The sequence below is a fragment of the Rhinoderma darwinii genome, chromosome 1 (genome assembly GCF_050947455.1).
Source record: "Rhinoderma darwinii isolate aRhiDar2 chromosome 1, aRhiDar2.hap1, whole genome shotgun sequence".
Lineage (NCBI taxonomy): Eukaryota > Metazoa > Chordata > Amphibia > Anura > Rhinodermatidae > Rhinoderma > Rhinoderma darwinii.
Window position 1 is genome coordinate 199,424,784 of NC_134687.1, and position 25,677 is coordinate 199,450,460.

Below are 25,677 nucleotides of genomic sequence, written 5' to 3' on the forward strand. Positions count from 1 at the left end.
CCATTTAATGAGTTCTAAATACTCTGCTCACAGAAAAACATGGATAACATGCTGAATCCTATTATTGCATTATATTACTACACTGCAGTATAAAATTGTCTCCAAGATATCAGAAGAATCTGAGAGTTCCCAGGAAGAGAACTAGAAGCTTTGGAAACTGTTTCCCCCACTATAGGATAGGTAGGTACCCAGGAAGCGGAGAGTGAATTTTAAGTGGCCTGCTTCAATAACCTAAACCTACGAATGCTGTATTGGGGAATAGTAACAGGAGCCCTAATGATCCTCAATTGCAACTAAATCACAGAGTAATTTACTGCATTAACATCACACAGCAATTTTATTCATCAATTCACATTAATATGAACTTTGACATCAGAAATATACATTGTGTTAGTATGTAACATATTTATCATGAATATCAGTTACTTCTTCCAAGAAATGCTTCCAGGAGCTGTTAAATAGTCCTACTCAGTGCTTACAGGTATTATATGGGGCTAAACTGCATTCAAGCCTCCTGGGGAGCTTTCAGTGAAGATTCAGAACAGTAAGTCTTCATCAATGTCATCTGTAAAATAAAAGATAGCTACTGAATTTTCTAATGGACTTTTGCACATTTGCAACAAAGCAGGTCATTAATGTAATCTGACATTTGATAATTTGGTAAAAATGTATTCTTTATTTTATTTATTTATTTCCTGTTGCCAATATAACAGCAACATATTCTGCTGAGATCATCAATACCCGAGGTATATATATATATATATATATATATATATATATATATATATATATATATATATATATATGTATGTATAGAATCCTCCGGAGGCTTAAATGTTCTTACAGTTACACCACTGAATGTTGTCTAAATGTTATACAACATATGAAACAACTTAGCAAATAGTCTTGAAAATCTACCGTTGTGCCTACAGTTCATATGCAGATTTATGTGTCTACATGGTTACAGACTCCAAACAATACCTGTGTAATCTAATCTTCAGTCATACCATCCTCTGTCTGTCCCCTACTTCTTGTAACCTACCAAATGTAGGTTAGCAAAAAAGGACAGATGGAAGGGAGCAGTGGCGGATCATCATATGGCCGCCCAAACCGCACAAAAAATACTAAAAGAACTATGCAGCATGCTAGCGCTGCTGGCGGCCACTGACAGCCACTGCTGATGGGGAGGAGGGGAAGGGAGAGCAATTGCAGGGGCGGGCTGGGCCGGCATAGGGCTAGCAGACATGCGGCAGGATAGGCACGTCTGTTAGTGTTTAGAACACGCTTCTCTCACACTGCACGCGCCACCAGAGAGGAACAGGAGAGCAGGGCGGTGGGGTTAGCGGGGTACTGCCCATTCATCCTCTTGTCCCGGCAAAATTAAAGTGATCGGCCGACGCTAGGGGGATTATACTGCAGGGGGGAGTCTAACCATATAACTGACTGCAGAGGGCTATATGGGGGAATAATAATTTCACCCCATCGAGCTCTCAGCAGTCAGACGATCAAACCCCCCAAATGCTGAATAATGACTACTGAGGGCTGTATAGTGCACGGGGGATTATTGCCCCCTTCATAGAGCCCTCTGCAGTCAGTTAGATGGTTAGACCCCCCTTGCAGTATACTCCCCCCTTCCCATAGAGCCCTCAGTAGTTATTATATTGCACGGGGAGGTCAGATTGTCTGGGAGTCTGAGCATCTAACTGACTGGGGGTATATCTTTCCCCCACAGAGCCGTCAGATGCTCAGACACCCCGACAAAGCTTTCAGCAGTCAGTCAGACAATCTGACCTCCACTTGTAATAAAATCCCACCATACAGCCTTCAGTAGTTATTTTACTGCAAGTGGAGTGGTGTCTAACTTTTTAAAAGGTAACTAAACTTCTAAAAAACTTTAGACATGTCAAAGTGAAATATCAGAAGTTTTGATCAGTGGGGGTCCAAGCACTAAGACTGCCACTGATCGCTAAAACAAAGTGGCAGAAGTGCTCGGGTGAGTGATGTGCCGCTTCATTTCTCATCGGCTGTTCTCAGAATGCAGAGAAAACGGTGTACGGACTCATAGACTTTCTAATTGGTCCATATACCGCTCCGAGAAATGACGAATAGAAACTAAGCGGTGCAGCATTCAACCGAGCGTTTTTGTCGCTTCATTTTAGCGATCTGTGAGGTTCCACTTCCGCGCTTGGACCCCTACCGATTAAAACTTCTGACATGTCACTATCACATGTCAAAAGTTTTTTAAAAGTATAGTTACACTTTAAAGAGAGGTGTTTAAATATTTATTTTTTTAATTATTTGATGTGTTAAAGGCTATGTACATAAATAAAATTGTGTATCAGTGTGATTGGTGCAACTTTCTACATACTTTTTATTAAAAATAATTTTTACTTTTTCAGATACAGCTGCTTTGTATTCGGTATACAGAGCAGCTGTATCTAGAGCTAAAACCTGTATCCGTCAGCTCAGTGGCACTGACGGGTACAGTGTCAGGAGGTTGGGGGGTTGCATTGCGTGTGAGGGGGAAGGAGGGTGCCCAAGATGTGTCAACAGCCCAGGGCCCATGGTACACTTAAGCCGCCACTGGAAGGGAGTATAGCTCCAGGATCCGACTATGCAAGGTTTGTTTGTAGTCTATAACCATAGAGACATACAGATCTTCATAGGAGCTCTAGATACAAAACTGTAAAAAAAAAATAATCAAGACTATTTGCAAAGTTGCTAAAAAATTGTATTTTTAGATGCTTGAAGAAAAATAATGGTTGCAAAGTTATACGAACCCCTTAATTTAAGGTTTTACATTTTAACTTGCTCATCAGTCATACCTTCTTTGATTCCAAAACAGCGGCACCATTCCCACAGAGAGATGTGTTTGTCATTGTTGGTGTTACACTCCTGTAAAAATGTGTTCACACAATGTTCAATTGGGATCAGAGGTGCACGAAGGGCAGCCAGCTCTGAGTGCGTAAGCAGCCTGCAATAAAATCCATGGAAGGCTATTGAACGAAGTCAACAAATTATAGTGTTAACATACCCTGTATCAACAACCATAATATGTGTAGTGCTTCACAAATAATTACACCAGAAATACTTCACGGACATGGTCTAAGCGCCTTTTCCACTACAGAAAGCTACTCCTGTTAGTGCCTACCTGCTTCTCTACCACCAACAACCCCAAGACTTCTGGCTTACAGGAAATTCTGAATTCTTAATTTTCAATCTCAGATAGGACTTGATTCTGCACGTCAAAATATTTTTTAACGGACTTCCAGGATTTTGCAGTATATATGTAGGATCTATAGGGGTATCCTCAATGTCATCTATCTCCTTTGCTTTAAAAAATGAAAGATCCTTAATCTCAGTTTGGGTAAGGTAAAATATTTGCATATAAATAATGGCTGTATATCTAAAAAAACAACAACAGCAGTAACAATGTGTGAAAGTAATTAGAATATGTTTAAAAGATAAAATTTTGCATGGACTCCATTTTGTATGGTAGGCGTCCATTTTGGATCATTGAAATCCATCTTTTGGCCTTAAGGAGCCATCTTGAGATTAATAAGTAAAAAGTAAATGTCAGCAGATGTCCTGAAGCAATTCTATGTTATGTGTTCTTGAATTGAATGTTTTATCACTCTTGTAAGGAGCAGATCAAATAGCCTTGGTCGAATGGACGATGACATTGTTTACCATGAGGGAAGGGGATTCAGCCCTCTGTTTAAATGATTTAAACTTATCTGGAGTCTCCATTCTCTAGTGAGATAAGAAGTAGACACATTAACTTGTGTATCTGAAATGTGTGTCTTCCCCATGGGACAAGGTTCAGGCCACCTGGGGCTTGGAGGGTGAAGAATTATTATAATGCATTGAAATATTCTCATTGGCTGAATCAGAGTCATTATCATATTGTAGATGATTGGCTGAAACCAAAGCCTTTCCTGTCATTATACTAATATACTTGTTTGGATCAATAAACCGCAGAGAAGGATTTTGAGCATACAAGCATGGTCTCTTGTGTCATCTTTTCTCTCAGATATATATATATATCTATTACCTATGATTTGGAAACTGGATAAATCACTGGAGGGCGGGTATCAGTTGACATACCCATTACAAATTTCAGTCTAATATATTTTAGCCCATGATTGCGTTAACAGTTTTTGGTGCCGAAAACGAGGGAGATTGCTCGTCTGATACGCTGTCGCTGGAGGCCTGATGGCATTTGCATCAGTGAATATAAAAAAACAGCCGGTACGTAAGAAGCTTATTCTTACAAACATAGTTCACTAATTCATTGCCGAGGCCGGAATTAGCGGTCATGACGTCACATCTCCTGACACGCAGTGTTTATCCAGCAGGTATGTTGAAAGCTTTTAGTGTGATGAATGATTGCAGATATGTATGTTATATTAAGTTGTTGTACAGATGTGTGAATCTTGGAGGTTCCTGGTATGGGAGAATTTTTGCCGGCATTGAACATTGAAATTGTTAATATTGAGAACAGAAGCTGTGAGGAGTGAATGCGTGACCCCCTCCTGTGAAATCTGATGACGTAGGAAAAAAAGAGAGAAACTTGTGTAGAGGTAGTGTGAATCCATGGCGTACATCTGTCTGTGTAAGATGAGGAAGCTGAATGCTGTGTAATGAACCTGCAATGAACTGTGTATTGTTATAGGTCTGTTGAAAATTGTATTTGTTTTAGGCTATTGTGTATTAAAAGGGGGCAAACTAGTGCCCCCAGATAGAGTGCCCAGCCTTATTAGGTTGAGATATGTAGTTTTGAACCCTGCTACATTACTTTCGCAGAGTCCAAAAAGGAGGGAGTTGTGAGGAGACTGATCAGGTACAATTTTATTTTGTTTGGAATTAATGAATTTGATTCGAGGAGATCTACAAAATATGTATGAGACCCCAATGAGTAATCCAGATTAAATGTGTATGAGAGTAACCTAAATTTTGAGGTTTTTCTGTGTAGATCCTTCCAGAATGGTAAATATGGCACTGGGTATGCTGTGCTGTAGTCTCCACCCAATATGAAGTATTGTGTAAAGACGGGGTAGGGAGACAGACAGGTGAGCCCTAATCTACTCGCCACTCAGTCCCTGCCTACTTGCAACGGCCCGAAGAAGGCCTATTCTTGGGGCCCGTCCTGGAGCCGGGACATAATTATACCCACTCGCTGGCTCTCAGAACCTGAGGAGTGGGGCTTTAGACAGAAATAGAGCCTACAACTCTCCCGAAAGGAGAAAAAAGTCTTCCGGTCGCCTGAGAACCGGTCAGGCAACTTGAGGTGGGGTTCAAGAGGTGAGGTGGGGGACACTACCAGGGTGGCATCACGCTGGTTGCCCCTCTGAGCCAGGGCTTGGACCTGTAGCGAGAAGCCCTGCATTTGCTGAGCCAGGGTCTCCAGGGGGTCCATAGTTGTGTCAGGGACCAGGGTAGAAAAGGTATATGGGCTTGTGATTTTGTAAAGACGGGGTAGGGAGACAGACAGGTGAGCCCTAATCTACCCGCCACTCAGTCCCTGCCTACTTGCAACGGCCCGTCCTAGGCGACGGCGTACAACTGGGTGACGGTCCCTACTCTCACTATGTGCACGACAGACAAACAGACAAGGGTACACAGAAGCCAAGGGAAACGGGGCAGATGCCCACGGCAACACCGTGAGCTACAAGAGTAGTGAACGAGCCGAGTCAAACCAGGAGTGTACGAGGTACCAAACGCAGAGCAGGAGAGTAGTCAGTAAAGCCAGGGTCAATATGAAGCAGAGGACAAATAGTACAAGCAGCAGCAGAGCCAGGAAACAAGCAGAATCACAGGCAAAGGAGGAGCAGGAAATGCAGGTATAAATAGACAGAGGGCGGGAGCTAGCTCCGTCTGGCCAGGCTGTGATAGGCTCTCCCACTCCTCAGCCTCCCAGCCTGAGTGGTAGAAGAAGGAGTCACTATATCAGACTGACTAACCACGGTGCAGACTGACTAACCACGGGCGTCGACACAGAAGCTGTGTCTGGCAGATCCTTTACATATTGTGTAAGAGACCATGAGTCCCTACAGATTTAGTTGGGAAGGAGGTGAAAATTATCTGAATATTGTTAATTAAAGAGGCTCTGTCACCAGATTTTGCAACCCCTATCTGCTATTGCAGCAGATAGGCGCTGCAATGTAGATTACAGTAACGTTTTTATTTTTTTAAAACGAGCATTTTTGGCCAAGTTATGACCATTTTTATAGTTATGCAAATGAGGGTTGCAAAAGTCCAAGTGGGTGTGTTTAAAAGTAAAAGTCCAAGTAGGCGTGTATTATGTGCGTACATCGGGGCGTTTTTAATACTTTTACTAGCTGGGCGTTCTGAAGAGAAGTATCATCCACTTCTCTTCAGAACGCCCAGCTTCTGCCAGATCACGCTGTGACGTCACTCACAGGTCCTGCATCATGTCAGACGAGCGAGGACACATCGGCACCAGAGGCTACAGTTGATTCTGGAGCAGCATCAGCGTTTGCAGGTAAGTAGCTACATCGACTTACCTGCTAACGCCGATGCTGCTGCAGAAGCAACTGAAGCCTCTGGTGCCGATGTGTCCTCGCTCGTCTGACACGATGCAGGACCTGTGAGTGACGTCACAGCGTGATCTGGCAGAAGCTGGGCGTTCTGAAGAGAAGTGGATAATACTTCTCTTCAGAACGCCCAGCTAGTAAAAGTATTAAAAACGCCCCGATGTACGCACATAATACACGCCCACTTGGACTTTTACTTTTAAACACACCCACTTGGACTTTTGCAAGCCTCATTTGCATAACAACAAAAATGGTCGTAACTTGGCCAAAAATGCTCGTTTTTTAAAAATAAAAACGTTACTGTAATCTACATTGCAGCGCCTATCTGCTGCAATAGCAGATAGGGGTTGCAAAATCTGGTGACAGAGCCTCTTTATGCAAGATTTTAGTAATTTTTATTTGTTTTTGTATTAATCAAGTATTTACAGAACCTTATAAAAGTGAGATTCTCAAAGTGTTCTGGATTATCAGATGAGTGTGGAGAAGTGTATAACATTTGTTTTTATTTTAGAGAATGAAGACGCCACCCCTTTGAAATGTTCTATCTATATGTGACATGGGTTTTTAATGTAAATTTGTAATGTAGAAATACTTCATACAGTATGTACAAGACAGGATACGAGGCACAAGGTAAATTATCCAGAAACCACTCTCACCTTCTTGTTCATCTCAACGAGCGGAGCTGGAGGTGCTCGCTGAGGCTTGTAACCTGGCAGAAGGTAAGACGGCCGACATTTACACTGACTCTAGGTACGCTTTTGGCATCGCCCACAATTATGGGCTCATTGGTAGTAGGACCTTTGTTGGACCATCGGGTAAGTCAATTGAGAGCGTAAGAGATGACAAACCAGGCAAATAGAGTATCTGCAGCCAGCTATCAGTAAATTGGCTTGTCCCTAGATACAATAATGCCACCACTAGGTTTGTAGCAGACTGCATGGTGTGTGCACGGCATGACAAAGGTAAAACAGCAAAGGTACCTGTGAAAAGTGCAGCCCGGCTAGATTACCCGTCCCACCGACTGCAGAACATACAACTACCCGAGGTAGGTGTGTATGAAAATGTGCTCGTATGTGTAGACCTGTTCTCAGGGAGGCCTGAAGCCCGGCCGGTATCTTCCCCACTGCAGAACTTGTGTGCAGTGACAGGGGAATAGTGTTCTCCCAAGTATTGAACTGGTGTTTGTACAATGATAAGATGTCAGCAGTACTCCAGATGTTATTCCAAAGTTAGTTTGTTTAATAACGATATTCAAGAAGTGTTGTGGGAATATTAAATACTCAGGTTAAGTTTTATGTAAAGTTCTGGACCAGCGTGCCTTAGCATTGGACTATTGGAGGCATGCGTCAGTATTATGTTTGTGTAAATGATAACTTCTCAGTGCAAGTAGATTCCCATTTGAAAATATTTTTGTTGTGAAAGGAAAATTTTAGAGCAGAGAATTCTGTGCAGTGTATATGTGTATGTATAGATATACACTACCGTTCAAAAGTTTAGGGTCACTTAGAAATTTCCTTATTTTTGAAAGAAAAGCACAGTTTTTTTCAATGAAGATAACATGAAATTAATCAGAAATATACTCTATACATTGTTAATGTTGTAAATGACTATTCTAGCTGCAAACGTCTGGTTTTTAATGCAATATCTACATAGGTGTATAGAGGCCCATTTCCAGCTACCATCACTCTAGTGTTCTAATAGTACATTGTGTTTGCTAACTGTGTTAGAAGGCTAATGGATGATTAGAAAACACTTGAAAACCCTTGTGCAATTATGTTAGCACCGCTGTAAACAGTTTTGCTGTTTAGAGGAGCTATAAAACTGACCTTCCTTTGAGCTAGTTGAGAATCTGGAGCATTACATTTGTGGGTTCGATTAAACTCTCCAAATGGCTAGAAAAAGAGAGCTTTCATGTGAAACTCGACAGTCTATTCTTGTTCTTAGAAATGAAGGCTATTCCATGCGAGAAATTGCCAAGAAACTGAAGATTTCCTACAACGGTGTGTACTACTCCCTTCAGAGGACAGCACAAACAGGCTCTAACCAGAGTAGAAAGAGAAGTGGGAGGCCCCGCTGCACAACTGAGCAACAAGACAAGTACATTAGAGTCTCTAGTTTGAGAAATAGACGCCTCACAGGTCCTCAACTGGCAGCTTCATTAAATAGTACCCGCAAAACGCCAGTGTCAACGTCTACAGTGAAGAGGCGACTCCATCCCTTCAGGGCAGAGTGGCAAAGAAAAAGCCATATCTGAGACTGGCTAATAAAAGGAAAAGATTAATATGGGCAAAAGCACACAGACATTGGACAGAGGAAGATTGGAAAAAAGTGTTATGGACAGACGAATCGAAGTTTGAGGTGTTTGGATCACACAGAAGAACATTTGTGAGACGCAGAACAACTGAAAAGATGCTGGAAGAGTACCTGATGCCATCTGTCAAGCATGGTGGAGGTAATGTGATGGTCTGGGGTTGCTTTGGTGCTGGTAAAGTGGGAGATTTGTACAAGGTAAAAGGGATTTTGAATAAGGAAGGCTATCACTCCATTTTGCAACGCCATGCCATACCCTGTGGACAGCACTTGATTGGAGCCAATTTCATCCTACAACAGGACAGTGACCCAAAGCACACCTCCAAATTATGCAAGAACTATTTAGGGAAGAAGCAGGCAGCTCGTATTCTATCTGTAATGGAGTGGCCAGCGCAGTCACCAGATCTCAACCTCATAGAGCTGTTGTGGGAGCAGCTTGACCGTATGGTATGCAAGAAGTGCCCATCAAGCCAATCCAACTTGTGGGCGGGGCTTCTGGAAGCATGGGGTGAAATTTCTCCCGATTACCTCAGCAAATTAACAGCTAGAATGCCAAAGGTCTGCAATGCTGTAATTGCTGCAAATGGAGAATTCTTTGACGAAAGCAAAGTTTGAAGGAGAAAATTATTATTTCAAATAAAAATCATTATTTCTAACTTTGTCAATGTCTTGACTATATTTTCTAGTCATTTTGAAACTCATTTGATAAATATAAGTGTGAGTTTTCATGGAAAACACAAAATTGTCTGAGTGACCCCAAACTTTTGAACGGTAGTGTATATAAAGAGAAGAAGAATCATTTTGTATGTATCAGTTTTACTTACTGCCCAGTGTGAACGTTTAACACAAATATGTAATTGTTAATGTTTTTCTTCAACTGAATTATCTGATTAAGATCAATTACTGATTATGCGATGAAAAGTTTGTTCTCCACAGGAAGTGTCCAACTTGGAGCGGAAGGCGTGAGAACCAGATTCTAACAGAATGTGGACGGATAAAGGAAGGTAAACCGGTAGCACCCAAGGCACTCTTGATGGCACTTTCATTGATGGTGTATGACCTCACATATGCCCTAAGACTGCAAGGATCGATGTGGTAAGATCTAATTGGTATGTCCCAGGCTTTACAGCTGTTGCTGGTAAATTCTGTTAGGGTATGTGCACACGGTAGCAGGCTTTTACGTCTGAAATGACAGACTGTTTTCTGGAGAAAACAGCTGCCTCGTTTCAGACGTAATTGCTCCTCCTCACATTTTGCGAGGCTTCCCTGACAGCCGTAAATTTTGAGCTGTGCTTCATTGAGTTCAATGAAGAACGGCTCAAATTACGTCTGAAAGAAGTGTCCTGCACTTCTTTTGACGAGGCTGTATTTTTACGCGTCGTCGTTTGACAGCTGTCAAACGACGATGCGTAAATGACAGGTTGTCTGCACAGTACGTCGGCAAACCCATTCAAATGAATGGGCAGATGTTTGCCGACGTATTGTAGCCTTATTTTCAGACGTAAAACGAGGCATAATACGCCTCGTTTACGCCTGAAAATAGGTCGTGTGAACCCAGCCTTAGAGCTGTTTGATTTGCCTACAGAACAGTCCTGGCAGACTGGTGCCAACCTTATCATACCCACCTCCCACAAAGAAAACAGACCTTGAGAGGCCTTCCCATGCAATACAAATTAGAGTAAGAAAAAATTGGTTTGAGACACTTGGCAGATAAAACGTATGGTATCTGTGAATATTTCTGTGAATAGGAGCTTTTCCAGGTAATCAGCTCAGAATAAGATATAAATCCTGCTGAAAAGTGTAACACCAAGTGCAAATACAATGTACACAGTAACTACACATTGTCTAGGTGCCCTGTCCAGTGGAACAGAGAAGTTTTTCTTACATAAAGATGTTAGTTTAACCCCTTAATGACCAGGCCATTTTGCACGTTAATGACCAAGGATTATTTTTTGTTTTCTCACCGTCGCATTCCAAGAGTCGTAACTTTTTTTTTATTCCGTCGACATAGCCGTATAAGGGCTTGTTTTTTGCGGGACGAGTTGTATTTTGTAATTGTACCATTTTTAGATGCTTATAATATATTGAATAACTTTTACTAACTTTATTTTAGGAGAGAATTTAAAATAAGCAGCTATTCCAGCATTGATTTTCACGTTATAAATTTACGCCGTTTACTATGCAGCGTAAATAACATGTTAACTTTATTCTATGGGTCGGCACGATTACGGGGATACCAAATATGTAAAGGTTTTATATGTTTTCCTACGTTTGCACAATATAAAGCCTTTTAGAAAAAAATTACTTGTTTTTGCATCGCTGCATTCCAAGAGCCGTAACGTTTTTATTTTTCAGTCGATGTGGCCGTATGGGGGCTTGATTTTTGTGGGCCAATGTGTAGTTTTCATTAGTACTATTTTGGCGTACATAGGACTTATAGAATAATTTTTATTAATTTTTTTATGGGGGGAATGGGAGAAAAGAGAGAAGTCTGCCGTTGTTTTTTGCGTTTTCTTTGGACGCCGTTCATCCGGCAGTTTAATTCATGTGTTCATTTTATTGTTCAAGTTGTTACAATCGTGGGGATACCATATATGTGTATGTGTTATTTGTTTTGACACTTTTACTGTAATTTTTTTTTTTTCTTTCACAAACTTTATTTAACTGATTTACATTTTTTTTTTTAGTCCCACCAGGGGACTTCACTATGCGATCTGCTGATCGCATATATAATGCTTTGGTATACTTAATATACCAAAGCATTATTGCCTGTCAGTGTAAAACTGACAGGCAATCTGTTAGGTCATGCCTCCGGCATCGCCTAACACGTAGATGCTGAAGACAGATCTGGGGGTCTTGTTAGACCGCCGATGCCATGGAAACCCGATGGCGACCTGCGATTTCTTTGCCCACGATAGTGTGACAGAGGGAGCTCCCTCCCTCTGTCAAACACATTAAATGCCGCTGTTACTATTGACAGCGGCATTTAATGGGTTAAACTGCCGGAATCGGCGCGCTTCAATTCCGGCAGTTGCAGCAGGAGCCAGGCTGTGTATAACAGCCATGCTCCTGCCGCTGATCGCGTGGGTACAGTGGCAGTACCCGCGCCATCACAGGATGGATATATCCGTCCTCTGGCGCGAACTAGCAGCTGCAGAGGACGGATATATCCGTCTTTCGGCCTTAAGGGGTTAAGGGCATGTCATTATTATTCTATGTACTTAGAACAACTTTTATAATGCATGCAGATGAGGTTATCACCAGATTAGCATTTATTTTAACAATTGACAAGGGTTGGGTCCCCAGCAAGTGCCAGTAAACATGAACTAGAAGACTTTTAATATGATAAACTCCATCACTGAGATGCGGCAGGTGCAGCCTGAGCCAATACAACGCGTTTGTCATGAACTGACGGCAGTGTCACAATTCTAAGCAGCCGTGCAGACAAGTAACTTGCCAGAGGAAGAGGACAGATGCGGAGGGTTTGTGGTAGTCACAATAAAACTCCACTAACCCGTCTACGTGGGAACTCACCCCAGGCTCACATCATGAGGTGCTATGTACAGCCCGGTGATGTATACTAAAAGAGACGGTGTCTGACAGATGAGAAGGACCAAACCAAGTCCTGATGACCTCAGCAAAGATCAAAGTAAAGCAAAGACCTGAGTGAATCCGTCAGCAGTAGCAGAAGACAGAAGAAGAGGACAATGATGTACAGGACTTGCAGTGAACTGATCGGACCAAAAACCTGAGGGTGATAGCATGAGATTGGTGATAGTATTATATTATTAATTGAGGCCCTATTGTTTATATTGTCTGAGGTTTATAATTATAATGTGTGTAAATATGCCACTGTACTGTGAATTACAATCTGAGGAGTTTTATGTGGTGTTACTGTGAAGGAAATAAGTATTTGATCCCTATTTGATTTGATTTTGTAAGTTTGCCCACTGTCAAAGACATGAACAGTCTAGAATTTTTAGGCTAGGTTAATTTTACCAGTGAGAGATAGATTATATAAAATGAAAAAAACAAACTGAAAATCACATTGTCAAAATTATATATATTTATTTGCATTGTGCACAGAGAAATAAGTATTTGATCCCTTTGGCAAACAAGACTTAATACTTGGTGGCAAAACCCTTGTTGGCAAGCACAGCAGTCAGATGTTTTTTGTAGTTGATGATGAGGTTTGCACACATGTTAGATAGAAATTTGTCCCACTCCTCTTTGCAGATCATCTGTAAATCATTAAGATTTCGAGGCTGTCGCTTGGCAACTCGGATCTTCAGCTCCCTCCATAAGTTTTCGATGGGATTAAGGTCTGGAGACTGGCTAGGCCACTCCATGACCTTAATATGCTTCTTTTTGAGCCACTCCTTTGTTGCCTTGGCTGTATGTTTCGGGTCATTGTCGTGCTGGAAGACCCAGCCACGAGCCATTTTTAATGTCCTGGTGGAGGGAAGGAGGTTGTCACTCAGGATTTGACGGTACATGGCTCCATCCATTCTCCCATTGATGCGGTGAAGTAGTCCTGTGCCCTTAGCAGAGAAACACCCCCAAAACATAATGTTTCCACCTCCATGCTTGACAGTGGGGACGGTGTTCTTTGGGTCATAGGCAGCATTTCTCTTCCTCCAAACACGGCGAGTTGAGTTAATGCCAAAGAGCTCAATTTTAGTCTCATCTGACCACAGCACCTTCTCCCAATCACTCTCAGAATCATCCAGATGTTCATTTGCAAACTTCAGACGGGCCTGTACATGTGCTTTCTTGAGCAGGGGGATCTTGCGGGCACTGCAGGATTTTAATCCATTACAGCGTAATGTGTTACCAATGGTTTTCTTGGTGACTGTGGTCCCAGCTGCCTTGAGATCATTAACAAGTTCCCCCCGTGTAGTTTTCAGCTGAGCTCTCACCTTCCTCAGGATCAAGGATACCCCACGAGGTGAGATTTTGCATGGAGCCCTAGATCGATGTTGATTGACAGTCATTTTGTATGTCTTCCATTTTCTTACTATTGCACCAACAGTTGACTCCTTCTCACCCAGCGTCTTACTTATGGTTTTGTAGCCCATTCCAGCCTTGTGCAGGTCTATGATCTTGTCCCTGACATCCTTAGAAAGCTCTTTGGTCGTGCCCATGTTGTAGAGGTTAGAGTCAGACTGATTAATTGAGTCTGTGGACAGGAGTCTTTTATACAGGTGACCATTTAAGACAGCTGTCTTTAATGCAGGCACCAAGTTGATTTGGAGCGTGTAACTGGTCTGGAGGAGGCTGAATTCTTAATGGTTGGTAGGGGATCAAATACTTATTTCTCTGTGCACAATGCAAATAAATATATATAATTTTGACTATGTGATTTTCTGTTTTTTTTTTTAAATATAATCTATCTCTCACTGGTAAAATTAACCTAGCCTAAAAATTCTAGACTGTTCATGTCTTTGACAGTGGGCAAACTTACAAAATCAGCAAGGGATCAAATACTTATTTCCTTCACTGTATGAGGTGAAGGTCACTGGTTGTTGTCACTCATAAGTAAGAAGTAAATGGCAGCAACGAGAGCCCGGAGGTTATGTGACCTGGGTGTCTTTAGGTTTGTGGAAGATGCTGACCACGACCTGTTATATCTGCAGGGGTAAAAGTCCCATTAGGACAGTAAGTGACAGTGCGATACAAGAACCGTGGAGGAGAAGTTTGGATTATTGCCAATATTAGTAGGTTTAACAGTAAAGAATGCTCATAATATAGAGAAAGTGGCCGACAGATAGGACACTGTTACAGATTATGTGTTTGATATTTTGAATGATGCACAAGAGGGCATGTGCATGTGCCAAGTAGTTGATACAGCCTGTTGCCATTATATAGACCTTTTTGGCATTATGCAGGACAAGTAAGACAGAGATAAAGCTGAGAAAATAAAGGAAGAGTTCAGGAAAGCCAATTCTAAAGATGATTAGAACCTGGAGTGGCCGGATTGGATATCATGGCTCAATCCCACTAACTGGTTTACGGGTGTTGGGGGATGGGTAATGTGGTCTGCTCCAGAATGTCCTGCAGGTTCTTTTATTATGTATTGCATTATATTTGCTTCAGAGGCTCATATTTTGAGGCCTGACAAAACTTTGGCAATGCTTTGCAGCAAAGGCTAATATGATTACCCACCATCCTGGATCTTTTGATCAAGTGTACCCTATGAGTGAAACAATTATGGGAAGGAATTTTGTTGACATGCACAGGGGATGAGGTGGAAAGGTTAGGTAAGTCCTCAAGGGGGGATAAGCCCTCCTTTAAGTACCTGGCGTGGATGCAAAATGTCCTCATATAAACAAAAGGTCGGAAATGTGAAAGTGATTAGAATATGTTTAAAAGATATCATTTTGCATGGACTCCATTTTGTATGGTAGGCGTCCATTTTGGATAATTGGAATCCATCTTTTGGCCTGAAGGAGCCATCTTGAGATTAATAAGTAAAAAGTAAATGTCAGCAGATGTCCTGAAGCAATTCTATGTTATGTGTTCTTGAATTTAATGTTTTATTACTCTTGTAAGGAGAAGATCAAATAGCCTTGGTCGAATGGACAATGACATTGTTTACCATGAGTGAAGGGGATTCAGTCCTCTGTTTAAATGATTTAAACTTATCTGCAGTCTCCATTCTCTAGTGAGATAAGAAGTAGACACATTAACTTGTGTATCTGAAATGTGTGTCTTCCCCATAGGACAAGGTTCAGGCCACCTGGGGCTTGGAGGGTGAAGAATTATTATAATGCATTGAAATATTCTCATTGGCTGAATCAGAGTCATTATCATATTGTAGATGATTGGCTGAAACCAAAGCCTTTCCTGTCATTATACTTATATACTTGTTTGGATCAATAAACCGCAGAGAAGGATTTTGAGCATACAAGCATGGTCTCTTGTGTCATCATTTCTCTCAGATATATATATATATATATATCTATTACCTATGATTTGGAAACTGGATAAATCACTGGAGGGCGGGTATCGGTTGACATACCCATTACAAATTTCAGTCTAATATATTTTGGCCCATGATTGCGTTAACACAATGTGTATTGGAATTAGAGTGATCATGAGATGATGTTAAAATCAGCATTTGAAACCATTTGGAACTTGCACTTTTAAAACCAACTTTAGTAAAAGTAATTCACCAGACAGGCGTCATTTTTAAAAGTAATTTCTTAAAAAATGTATTCGCTCCTTACTTACCTGTCCATTGAATGCTGGTCGAGCTGGTAAAACTGCCAGTGAACTGGATAGACATACATATGGTAGTTTTTTTTAAAATCTTTGACCAAGAGCTCGATGTTATGATCACCTTCCTGCAGCCGTTTCTCATTCTCAAAGATTTTCTTCACCTAATAAGAGAAAGTGGCATAGAAGTAGTGCGTGCAGAGGTTGAAATGTAATCCTTGCTCCTGTGTTAGAGGGCCTGCCACAGTCTCCTCTGCTAGTAGTGTTGTGAATGGTATGAATACACAATGATATTTCATGTTATATATAGTAATATAGTCATGCTAGACAGAGCTATCTCACTGTATAAAGTAGGTTAAAGGAATCGTCTGGTTTCTAAAAAAAAATGTTTTATATGCCCTATTACGGAATACAGAGTTAATAGAGTGGGTCCTTTGTTCAGGATCCTCCTCTCTTGGCCAGAGTGGTAGAGCGACTTTAAAGATCATCTCTCATTTTAGAGGACCTGTCAAGTTCTGCATTACATAGACAATCCTTTAATTTGAATGGGCACTGTGTAATGCTTCATTTTCCCCTGTGGTGGCACTGCAGAGTATTTGTACACTAACTGCCAGATTTCTCTATAGATTACAACTGATCACCAGGGATCTCAGCAGAGGGACACTATGTGTTCAGTTTATTGTCCAAAAATCCTTCTAACAAGTAAGGATTTTATTAAAGCAGGCATTTTAAGGGCACATTCAGACGTGGCGGAATTGCTGTTGAATTCCGCCGTTTTTACATTTGTTTCTATACATTTTTAGGAAACTTAGTTCAGACGTTGCGGAAAATAACTGTGCGGAATTTAGGCTGCAGTGCCGAATTTTCCCTCCGCAGCATGCACATTATGTTGAGGAGAAGCAGCGGAATTTCGCTGCGGATTTCAGCCTTTGCATTGCAAAGGCTGAAATCTGTAGCAAGTCTGCTGTGATATCCACAATGGATGAATTACCTGTCAAATATGAAAATGTTGCTGCAAATTAGCAAAGAATCTGCAGCAACATTTTCAGCGGAAATTTGCGCCACGTCTGAACATGGCCTTATAGTGTTTTTAGATTCTATACAACATGATGTCATCACATACAACAGCACATGAAGGTATTGGTGGATACCCCAGTTCAAACTTTTATATGTGGGTTTGAGAGCTTCAACCTGCACTTTAATCCAGTAGTCAAAGAGGAGACCACATGCATGTTAGGGTATGTTCACACGGCCTATTTACGGAAGTAATTCGGGCGTTTTTGCCCAGAATTACGTCCATAAATAGCGCCTCAATAGCGCTGACAAACATCTGCCCATTGAAAGCAATGGGCAGATGTTTGTCTGTTCACACGCGGCGTAATTTACGCGCCGCTGTCAAATGACGGCGCGTAAATAGACGCCCGCGTCAAAGAAGTGACCTGTCACTTCTTTGGCCGTAATTGGAGCCGTTATTCATTGACTCCAATGAATAGCAGCGCCAATTACGTCCGTAATTGACACGGCGTTCAAGCGCCTGCACATACCGTTACGGCTGAAATTACGGGGATGTTTTCAGGCTGAAACATCCCCGTAATTTCAGCCGTTACGGATGCCCTCGTGTGAACATACCCTTACTTCTCTGTTTGTAAAGGTCATGCCCGTTATGTCAAATCAACAGTGGTTCTGTGCTCAAGGTCACATACAATTAGCTGTTTGAGAAACCCAAATGTCACTAATACTCATCTGTACATTTTTCTTCCTTCTCCTTGATGTGTATTTATTACTAGTGATATAAAAACATATTGTTAAAAAATAAGAAAAGAAAAGAACATGACTTGTCTCACCTTGCTTTTCTGCTTCTCTGAGAGAAGTCCAATGTTTTCCTGGTCTCTTTCATAGAGCTGAATGAGAACATTTTTTAACCAGTCTCTCATTCTGAATGGAAATTGTGTGAGTTCATATTCTGTGCAGAGAGGGATATCTGTGGTATATGCAGAATCATATAAAACACTATGAAATTAGCTTTTAAAAGGCCAAATTGCTCTAAAATTGTATTCACAAGAACGCTGTCCTTCTTTATGAACCAACCATTATAGTAAGTTTGAATAATTTGTTTGGGAGTGTGTGTGCATTATGAACCAACAAACTAATCTACTAAATACATTTCTTCAGGTGTTAAATGTTCTGCATCAAGTACGCAGGGTCGGACATAGCATGGGTGCAACCTGTGCAGCTGCACAGGAGCCCAGTAGGTAGGGGGCCCACTGCCACCTTAAAAGTAGCTTTATTCTGTCTATTGGATTGCATGTATGGACTGAGTTATTGACAATGGCTCAGAATTATTGATGAATTGTTAGCGAGACATGACGGCTGGTTGTTCTTTGATGAGCTAATGGAGAGTAAGGGGCCCACATCTTGCACAAGGGCCCTGTGCTTTCTATGTCCGCCACTGCATGTACGTATATAAATTATTTGTATCATAGGAATATTGTTAGGTGGCTTACCTTTGCATGGCCCTTGATAATCCAGATGAAGATGACCTCCCTCCTTGGTGCCTTCAAGGTGACATTTTGTGCCAAAAAGGTGACAGGCACTGGTGTAAGTTTTATTATCTGTCCCACAGACCTGAAGACACAAAAATGCAACAAATGTATGTATTGTAATATTCAGTTTTTCATTTATTTATGTATTGGTAATTCCACAACAGCCATGGGTTACAAGCCATTACCTCTAGATAGAATGGCTTGATCTCCTGTTGGGCTAGGCCTCCAGTATTAATAACTAGATGAATGACCAACATTTTCAGAGTTGGAGTCTTGGCAAACTTATACATACTCTAAGTATAAAATAATATTTTGCTGTTTATAATTTTAATTTCAAGTCAACTGAATATACAGTAACATTCTGTTCTAGACTTTAAATAGACGTTTTTCTGAATTTACAATAAGTTTGCAATAATGTCTTACTTACAAGATCATTTCTGTTACCGGGTAAACAGTAGTCTGGGTCTTGACAAGCACAGAAAGGGTTCCCAAGTCCATCTGTTTTACATGTCTTCCCTCTTTTACAGTGAAAATTAATGCACAGGTCTGGAAATACATATCATGCAAAATACAAAAATATGACAGGCTTTGTTCACAACTTCCAAGTGGAAGATCAATTCTGTCTGCTTTGAAAATTAAAAAAAAAAAAAAAAAAAGCCTGGCTAGATGGAAAAGATGGATCCAGATGGTCATAGCCCATGCTGAACAGAGAAATGTTGAAAACATTCGGGTCTATCGGGATGTAAGCAAAAGGAGTCTGACGGTACCTTTGATAAGATGCGGACCAGCTCTAACTCACTTGTTTTATAAGTAATGCTAAACTGGCATAATGCATAATACAACACTTAAAGGGAAGGTGTCATGAATTATTATTTTTTTATCATATTGCTTTTAATATGATATTAACATAAATTTTATTTATTTGTGTTCTCATGTTCTAATTTTTACTTTGTTCCTACTTTTACTTCTCTAATTCTTGATTAACGACACATACAGAGATGGAATATGGCACATACAACCCCATAGAGAATGCGAACGGGAGCCGTTCCATTCTCTGAAGCGTACGCCGCCTGTGTGGGAACAGCACATGCGCCGCTCCCACACAGACCAAAACAAAGCTCGTTCGCAGAGCGAAATCCGGCGCTATTTTCATGTGGACCGGAAGCCGCTGCCGGACAGTAAGATGATGACTTCCGGCCATGGCTTCCGGCCATATGTTCAAGGAAGTGAAGGCGCAAGGAATAGGAGCGGAGGCGGCAGCGGCGGCAGCAGCGGCAGGAGCAGTTAATTTAGGTTCGTGTATGTGATGTGTGTATTATGTTCGTATTATACTGTATGCTGAGCACTGTATATAATCCTCCTACACTGTGCAGTCGCTCAGAAAATGGCGGCACACAGTGTAGGAGGTTTGAAGATTCAAACCCCTCCTTCTCCTGGCACTAGCCAGAATAAGGGAGGGGGGATTGTGTGAGGACACTAGAGAGAGTGTGTCTACCCCAAATTTGCAGCATAAAGCAATGAGGTTGCTTTACCACATTGACCATGCTGCAATTTTGGGAGCTGCTCCCTCTAGTGGCCAGCATATGGAAATGCTATAAATTAAAATCTAATTTATAATATTTCCTGACTAGTGAAAAAATTAAAAAAATTAAAACAATGTGAAATCACTTAAATAATAATTGTTTAACTAAATAAAAACATAAAAAAATAATTCTAGCGACACATTCCCTTTAAGTTATTTTGTAGTTGTTCTCTATAGGCTGTTTTTTTCCCTGTCAAACTAATTTCATCGGGCTAATAGCCGGTGAATATTGAATTAATAACATACAACTGGTTAATAAAGAAAATAGATGCAACTCCCCAACCCTGTGACATAATGACAAAAAAATAGCAAATAAATTATTGTGGTAGCGACACACACTTGACAATATCTTAAAGACATATTAAACACAAATATTCTTGTAAGCAATAACAAAAATCTTAGGTTTTGTCCACATTTGCTTCGTGGTATTTGTTTATAATGAAAATTAGGATGCAGTGCCGGATCCGTTGTATGACGGACACCACCGTGCGCCCACTGGGCCTTATTCACTTATAGTGGGGCTGTCGGGTTCCGTCATGGTGGAAGAATAGAGCTTCATGCATATCTGATGTGAACAAAGCCTCACTTGCAGGGCCACTGGCATCAGGAGGGTGGGCAATTGCCCAGGGCCCGTATACTCTTAGGGCCCCCTGCCCGTGGCTGCTACAGGGCCTGCGCTGCCCGGCCCATAACATTCACTTGTATGTGCCTGCAGCCTATAAGGCACTGGGAAGAATCCCTGCGCAGGCCGGCGTGATGACATCATTGCATCACCCCGGTCTGCGCATGCGTCCCCTCCGAAGGCTTTGCATCTCTCCGTTTGTCGCGGGAATGGGGCAAGGTAAGTACAAATTTTTCTGGATCTGTGTGGCGATATACAGGGGGAAGGGCTGTGTGACACTATATACAAGGGGGGGGCATTTTGCGACACTATATACAAGGGGGGAAGAAGTGCTGTGTGACACTATATACAAGGGGGGAGAAGGGCTATGTGACACTATATATGAGTGGGGAAGGAGAGCTGTGTGACACTATACAAGGGGGGGTACTGTGCGATACTATATACAAGGGGGAGCGCTGTGTGACACTATATACGGGGGGGGGGGAGGAGCGCTGTGTGACACTATATACAAAGGGGGGAGGAGGGCTGTGTGACACTATATACATAGGGGGAGCGCTGTGTGACACTATACACAAGGGGGAGCGCTGTGTGACACTATATACAAGGAGGGGGAGGAGCACTGAGTGCCACTATATACAAGGGGAGGGAGCACTCTGTGGCACTATATTCAAGGGGGGGTTCTGTGTGGCACTATATACAAGGGAGGGGGCTGTGTGGCAATATACAGGGGCGATTGCGGTGTAGCACTATATACAAGGGAGGGGGGCTGTATGGCACTATATTCAAGGGATGGGGTTTTGTGTGGCCCTATATACAAGGGAGGGGGTCTGTGTGGCAATATACAGGGGGATTGCTGTGTGACACTATATACAAGGGGAGGTTCTGCATGGTACTATATACAAGGGAGGGGGGTTGTGTGGCAATATACAGGGGGGATTGCTGTGTAGCACTATATACAAAGGAGGGGTTGTGTGGTACTATATACAAGGGAGGGCTGTGTGGCACTATATACAGGGGCGGCTGAGTGGCACTATATGCAAGGAAGGGGGCTGTGTGGCAATATACAGGGGGGATTGCTGTGTAGCACTATATACAAAGGGGGAGTTGTTTGGCACTATATACAAGGGGTGGTTGTGTGGCACTATATACGAGGGGGGGCTGTGTGACACTATATTCAGTGGGGGGCTGTGTGACATATACAAGGGGGGGCTATGTGGCACTATACATGGGGGGCCTTAGTGGCACTATATATACACACAAGGGAGGGGGCTGTGTGGCACTATATATATATATACATACAAGGCAGGGGAATGTGTGGCACTATATACAAGGGAGGGGGTTGTGTGGCATATATATACACAAGGGAGGGGGCTGTGTGGCACTATATACAAGGGAGGGTGCCTGTGTGGCACTGTATACAAGAGGGCCTGTATGGCACTCTCTACTAAGGGGGAGGTTGTGTGGCACTATATATAAGGGGGGAGAACTGTGGCGCTATCTACAGGGGGGCTGTGTGTGGCGCTATCTGCAGGAGGCACAAAGGGGGCATTATTACTGTGGGGGCAGAAAGGGTGCACGGTTACTGATGGGGCACTTTTATTGTGTCGAGCATGGAGGGATCATTATCACGATCTGGGGCACTGTCGATTGCGAGTTTGTTTAGAGGATGGGGTATAGGTGTGGTGGGTGCTTGAAAAGCGACAAACCAACATAACTGTGTGTCAAATTCTGCAGAGACGAGTCGTGGCTGGAATAAATAGTCACAGTGGTCTGGGTCGGATGGAGAAAAAAAGGGAAAGTGAACGACTCTAAACAGAGAAAATATCACCTGTGAGTCACTAGATATAAATGTGCTGTAATCACTTATATCGCCTGCAGAGCTCCTGTGTATAACTGGCAACTACCACTATATGGTCACTACATGGTAGTAGTGGTTTTTATTCAGTAACAATATGGGGGTATTATTCAGTCACTATGTGGTTATGGTGTGGCAGTATTATTCAGTAACAGTATGGGGTTATTATTCAGTCACTATGTGGTTATGGTGTGGAGGTATTATTCAGTAACAGTACAGGGGTATTAGTCAGTCACTATGTGGTTATAGTGTGGCGGTATTATTTAGTAACAGTTTGCAGGTAATATTTCATCTGGTATAGTGGTATGATATAATAACTGTATATGTATATAGATCATGTTTTTGTTTGAGAGGGGGGACATATGCTTTGGGTCTTGCAAGGCTTCTGGACACACTAGAAATCAGTGATGCAGTTATCTGCACGCCGCCTTCTGAATTTACTGCATTATTGATACAGTAAGGGTGTGTTCACATCTGCGTCGGACTTTCTGTTCATGGGTTCTGTCAGATCTTTCCTTCAAGGAAACCCATGAATGCAAACCAAACAGAAACCATAGTGTTTCGTTTGTATTACCATTGAGTTCAATGGTAATGTTTCCGTTGCAAATAGTTTCCGTTTGTCTCCGTTCCTTAAGATTTCCGATTTTGGACGGAATCAATAGCGCAGTCAACTGCGCTATTGTTTCCGCCAAAAAAAGAAACCTTACAGAACGGAGACCAGGGAAACCATATGCAACAGAAACATTACCATTGAAATCAATTGCAATGCAAACGGAAAACTATGGTTTCCGTTTGGTTTGCGTTCATGGGTTCCCCTGACGAAAGGGAATGATGGAAGCCATCAACGGAACCCCGACGCAGATGTGAACAGGCCCTAATTCAGCATTTGAGGCCCCACTTTTAACTTTGCCCAGGGCCACACCTTGTCTAAAACCGGCCCTGCTTACTTGTTGTAGCAATTTCCCCCCAATCCCCTTCCAATCTCCAGATCTTTGATCGCTACTCTAATAAACATTGCTTGTATGTTCACATAACCATTCCATGGTAACCAGCTTTTGTCATATCTATCCCTTGAGCTGTTGCTTAAGGCTTCAAGCTCATCACCTATCAGAATGTTATTGATCCTGGCCTTAACTTTTTCACTCCTTAAAATCCTTTTTACCAGTTCTGTGCTGGATGGACCATAGCGGCTCATAGAATGTTCTGATCTAAACTTCATCATTATAATATAAAGCTTTAAACAGATTCCAGCTACTTACCAGCAGATGGGTTCATATTATTTATCTCTAAACTTCCTTCTTCTTTCTGAACAGCAGCATCAACATCCTTAATAAAAAAAAATTTAATATTAAAAATGTTCTCTATGTAACAGACTAAAATGTTTTTGTTTTTTTTACTTACATGGTCATGTAGGCTAACATTACGTTCACTACTGCTCTCGAGATATCTGGGAAAAGCAGTAGTAACTTTCTCAGCGTTTCGATCATTGTGGTCAATAGTAGTTATTTCACTGGAGTAGTCAACATCTGGCACATCGCCTCTTAGTTTATTATTATTATTTACAGTGATATGTGTCTGTTGGCTCTGCTGCTCTTCCATAGCCGATTCATTCTGTTTTATAATAAGATCACCAAAAATATTTCTGGTCTTGGCACCATTTTCCTCTTTAACCAAATTTTCCTTTTTAATCTTTCTGCCATCCCTGGAAGTTTCTGCATGGTCGAGATGCTCTTCCTTAATGTTAGTTTCAGTCTCTAAGTCAATGAAGTCAATGACATCTTCGTGAGAAGGTTCTTCAACATAGATCTCATCATAGGTTTCATTATTGATTCTTTGCCTCACGGTATCCAGATTGGGAGTGACGTTTAATACATATTGCAAATCTTCATCGTCAAGTATTTCCTCCAGAATATTTGCATACCCTTTGTTTCCTTCCTCCACAGGTTTTACATTTGCAGTGTTGAGTTTTATTGGATAAATTTCATATTGTTTCAAAATAGGATCAGAAGAAAGTCCCTGATTTTGTTGATCCTTGCTTTCAGACTCTTGGCTTTCTGGTTTACGTTCTTTTTGAGTTTCCCTCGAGCTTTCCACTTCATCTATGACACTGTCTTCATATTCTTCAATTTTCTTTTCATTTTCTGAATCATGGTTATCTTTTAATTCCACAGGAGATGGTTCATTGTTATCAATGTCCCCATTTATCAGATTCATTAGATATTCCATTGAAAAAGTGCCTGGTTTAATATTGGTTTCTTCTGTTTGCATATCACCAGAGTGTATTTTATGTTTGCTTTGTATGATGCTTTCAGTGTTAGGTTCTATATCAGTAATGGCATACTGATCAATGACGTCTTTTTCTTTGTGTTTCTGCTCCTTCAGGCTTTCATTTAGCTGCATAAAAAGTCAAGTGTTCAGTAGTAAACAAACAAACAAATAAATATGTCAAACCTGCCATGAAAACAGTTGTGCATTATTTTATGTTTGCTCTACTTCTTTATTTATTCATGTCGCCACCTCCCCCAATACAATTGATTGTAACTTACAATTGACCTTATGTTTTGCATTCTCCATATGTATTTTTGTCAGTATTGAAAGGCTTAGGGCATGTTCAGACGTTGACGGAATTTCACTGCGGACACGCTGCTGAGCAAATCCGCAGCAGCCTTTTTTCCCTTTGGCTTCCATAGCTTTTCAGGTTACTTTTGTTTAGACATTGCGGAAAATAACAGTGTGGAAGTTAGGCTGGGGTGCAGAATTTGCCTTCCGCAGCATGCATAGTCTATTGAGGAGAAGCAGCGGATTTTCACTGCGGATTTCAGCCTTAGCAATGTGAACGGGGCCTTTAAGGCGAATTGTACATTGTCAGTCTTATGCGTAAACAACTGTTTTAAGAATAAAGTGTCAAGTATTGGTCAAACTAGCCAGCAATTAGATCATTTTTCATTTTAAAATCTGAAGTGAGAAAAATGAAAGCTGAAAACTGATTG

The 25,677-nt window shown here is 41.6% G+C and overlaps 1 protein-coding gene across 1 annotated transcript; it reads right to left on the reverse strand.

The window, feature by feature from the left end:
- Nucleotides 1–286: 286 nt before the first annotated feature.
- Nucleotides 287–25,254, reverse strand: SPARCL1 (SPARC like 1). The gene is made up of 9 exons (XM_075849819.1): nt 25,234–25,254; nt 24,089–25,081; nt 23,947–24,013; nt 19,056–19,174; nt 18,590–18,710; nt 17,930–18,066; nt 16,101–16,249; nt 2,826–2,974; nt 287–565 (listed from the first exon to the last, which is right to left on the reverse strand). Exons 1-9 carry the CDS (start codon nt 25,252–25,254, stop codon nt 537–539), a joined length of 1,785 nt encoding a protein of 594 aa, XP_075705934.1. The 3' UTR covers nt 287–536.
- Nucleotides 25,255–25,677: the final 423 nt, after the last annotated feature.

What these genes read in the sequence shown, in the direction of transcription:
- SPARCL1 (XM_075849819.1), bottom strand. Translation starts at nt 25,254, where the DNA reads ATGCAAAACATAAGGTCAATT. An exon ending in ATGTTAGCCTACATGACCAT is followed by an intron (nt 24,014 to 24,088) that starts GTAAGTAAAAAA and finishes TTTTTTATTAAG; the next exon opens with GATGTTGATGCTGCTGTTCA. An exon ending in CAGAGAAGCAGAAAAGCAAG is followed by an intron (nt 16,250 to 17,929) that starts GTGAGACAAGTC and finishes TTCTCTTATTAG; the next exon opens with GTGAAGAAAATCTTTGAGAA.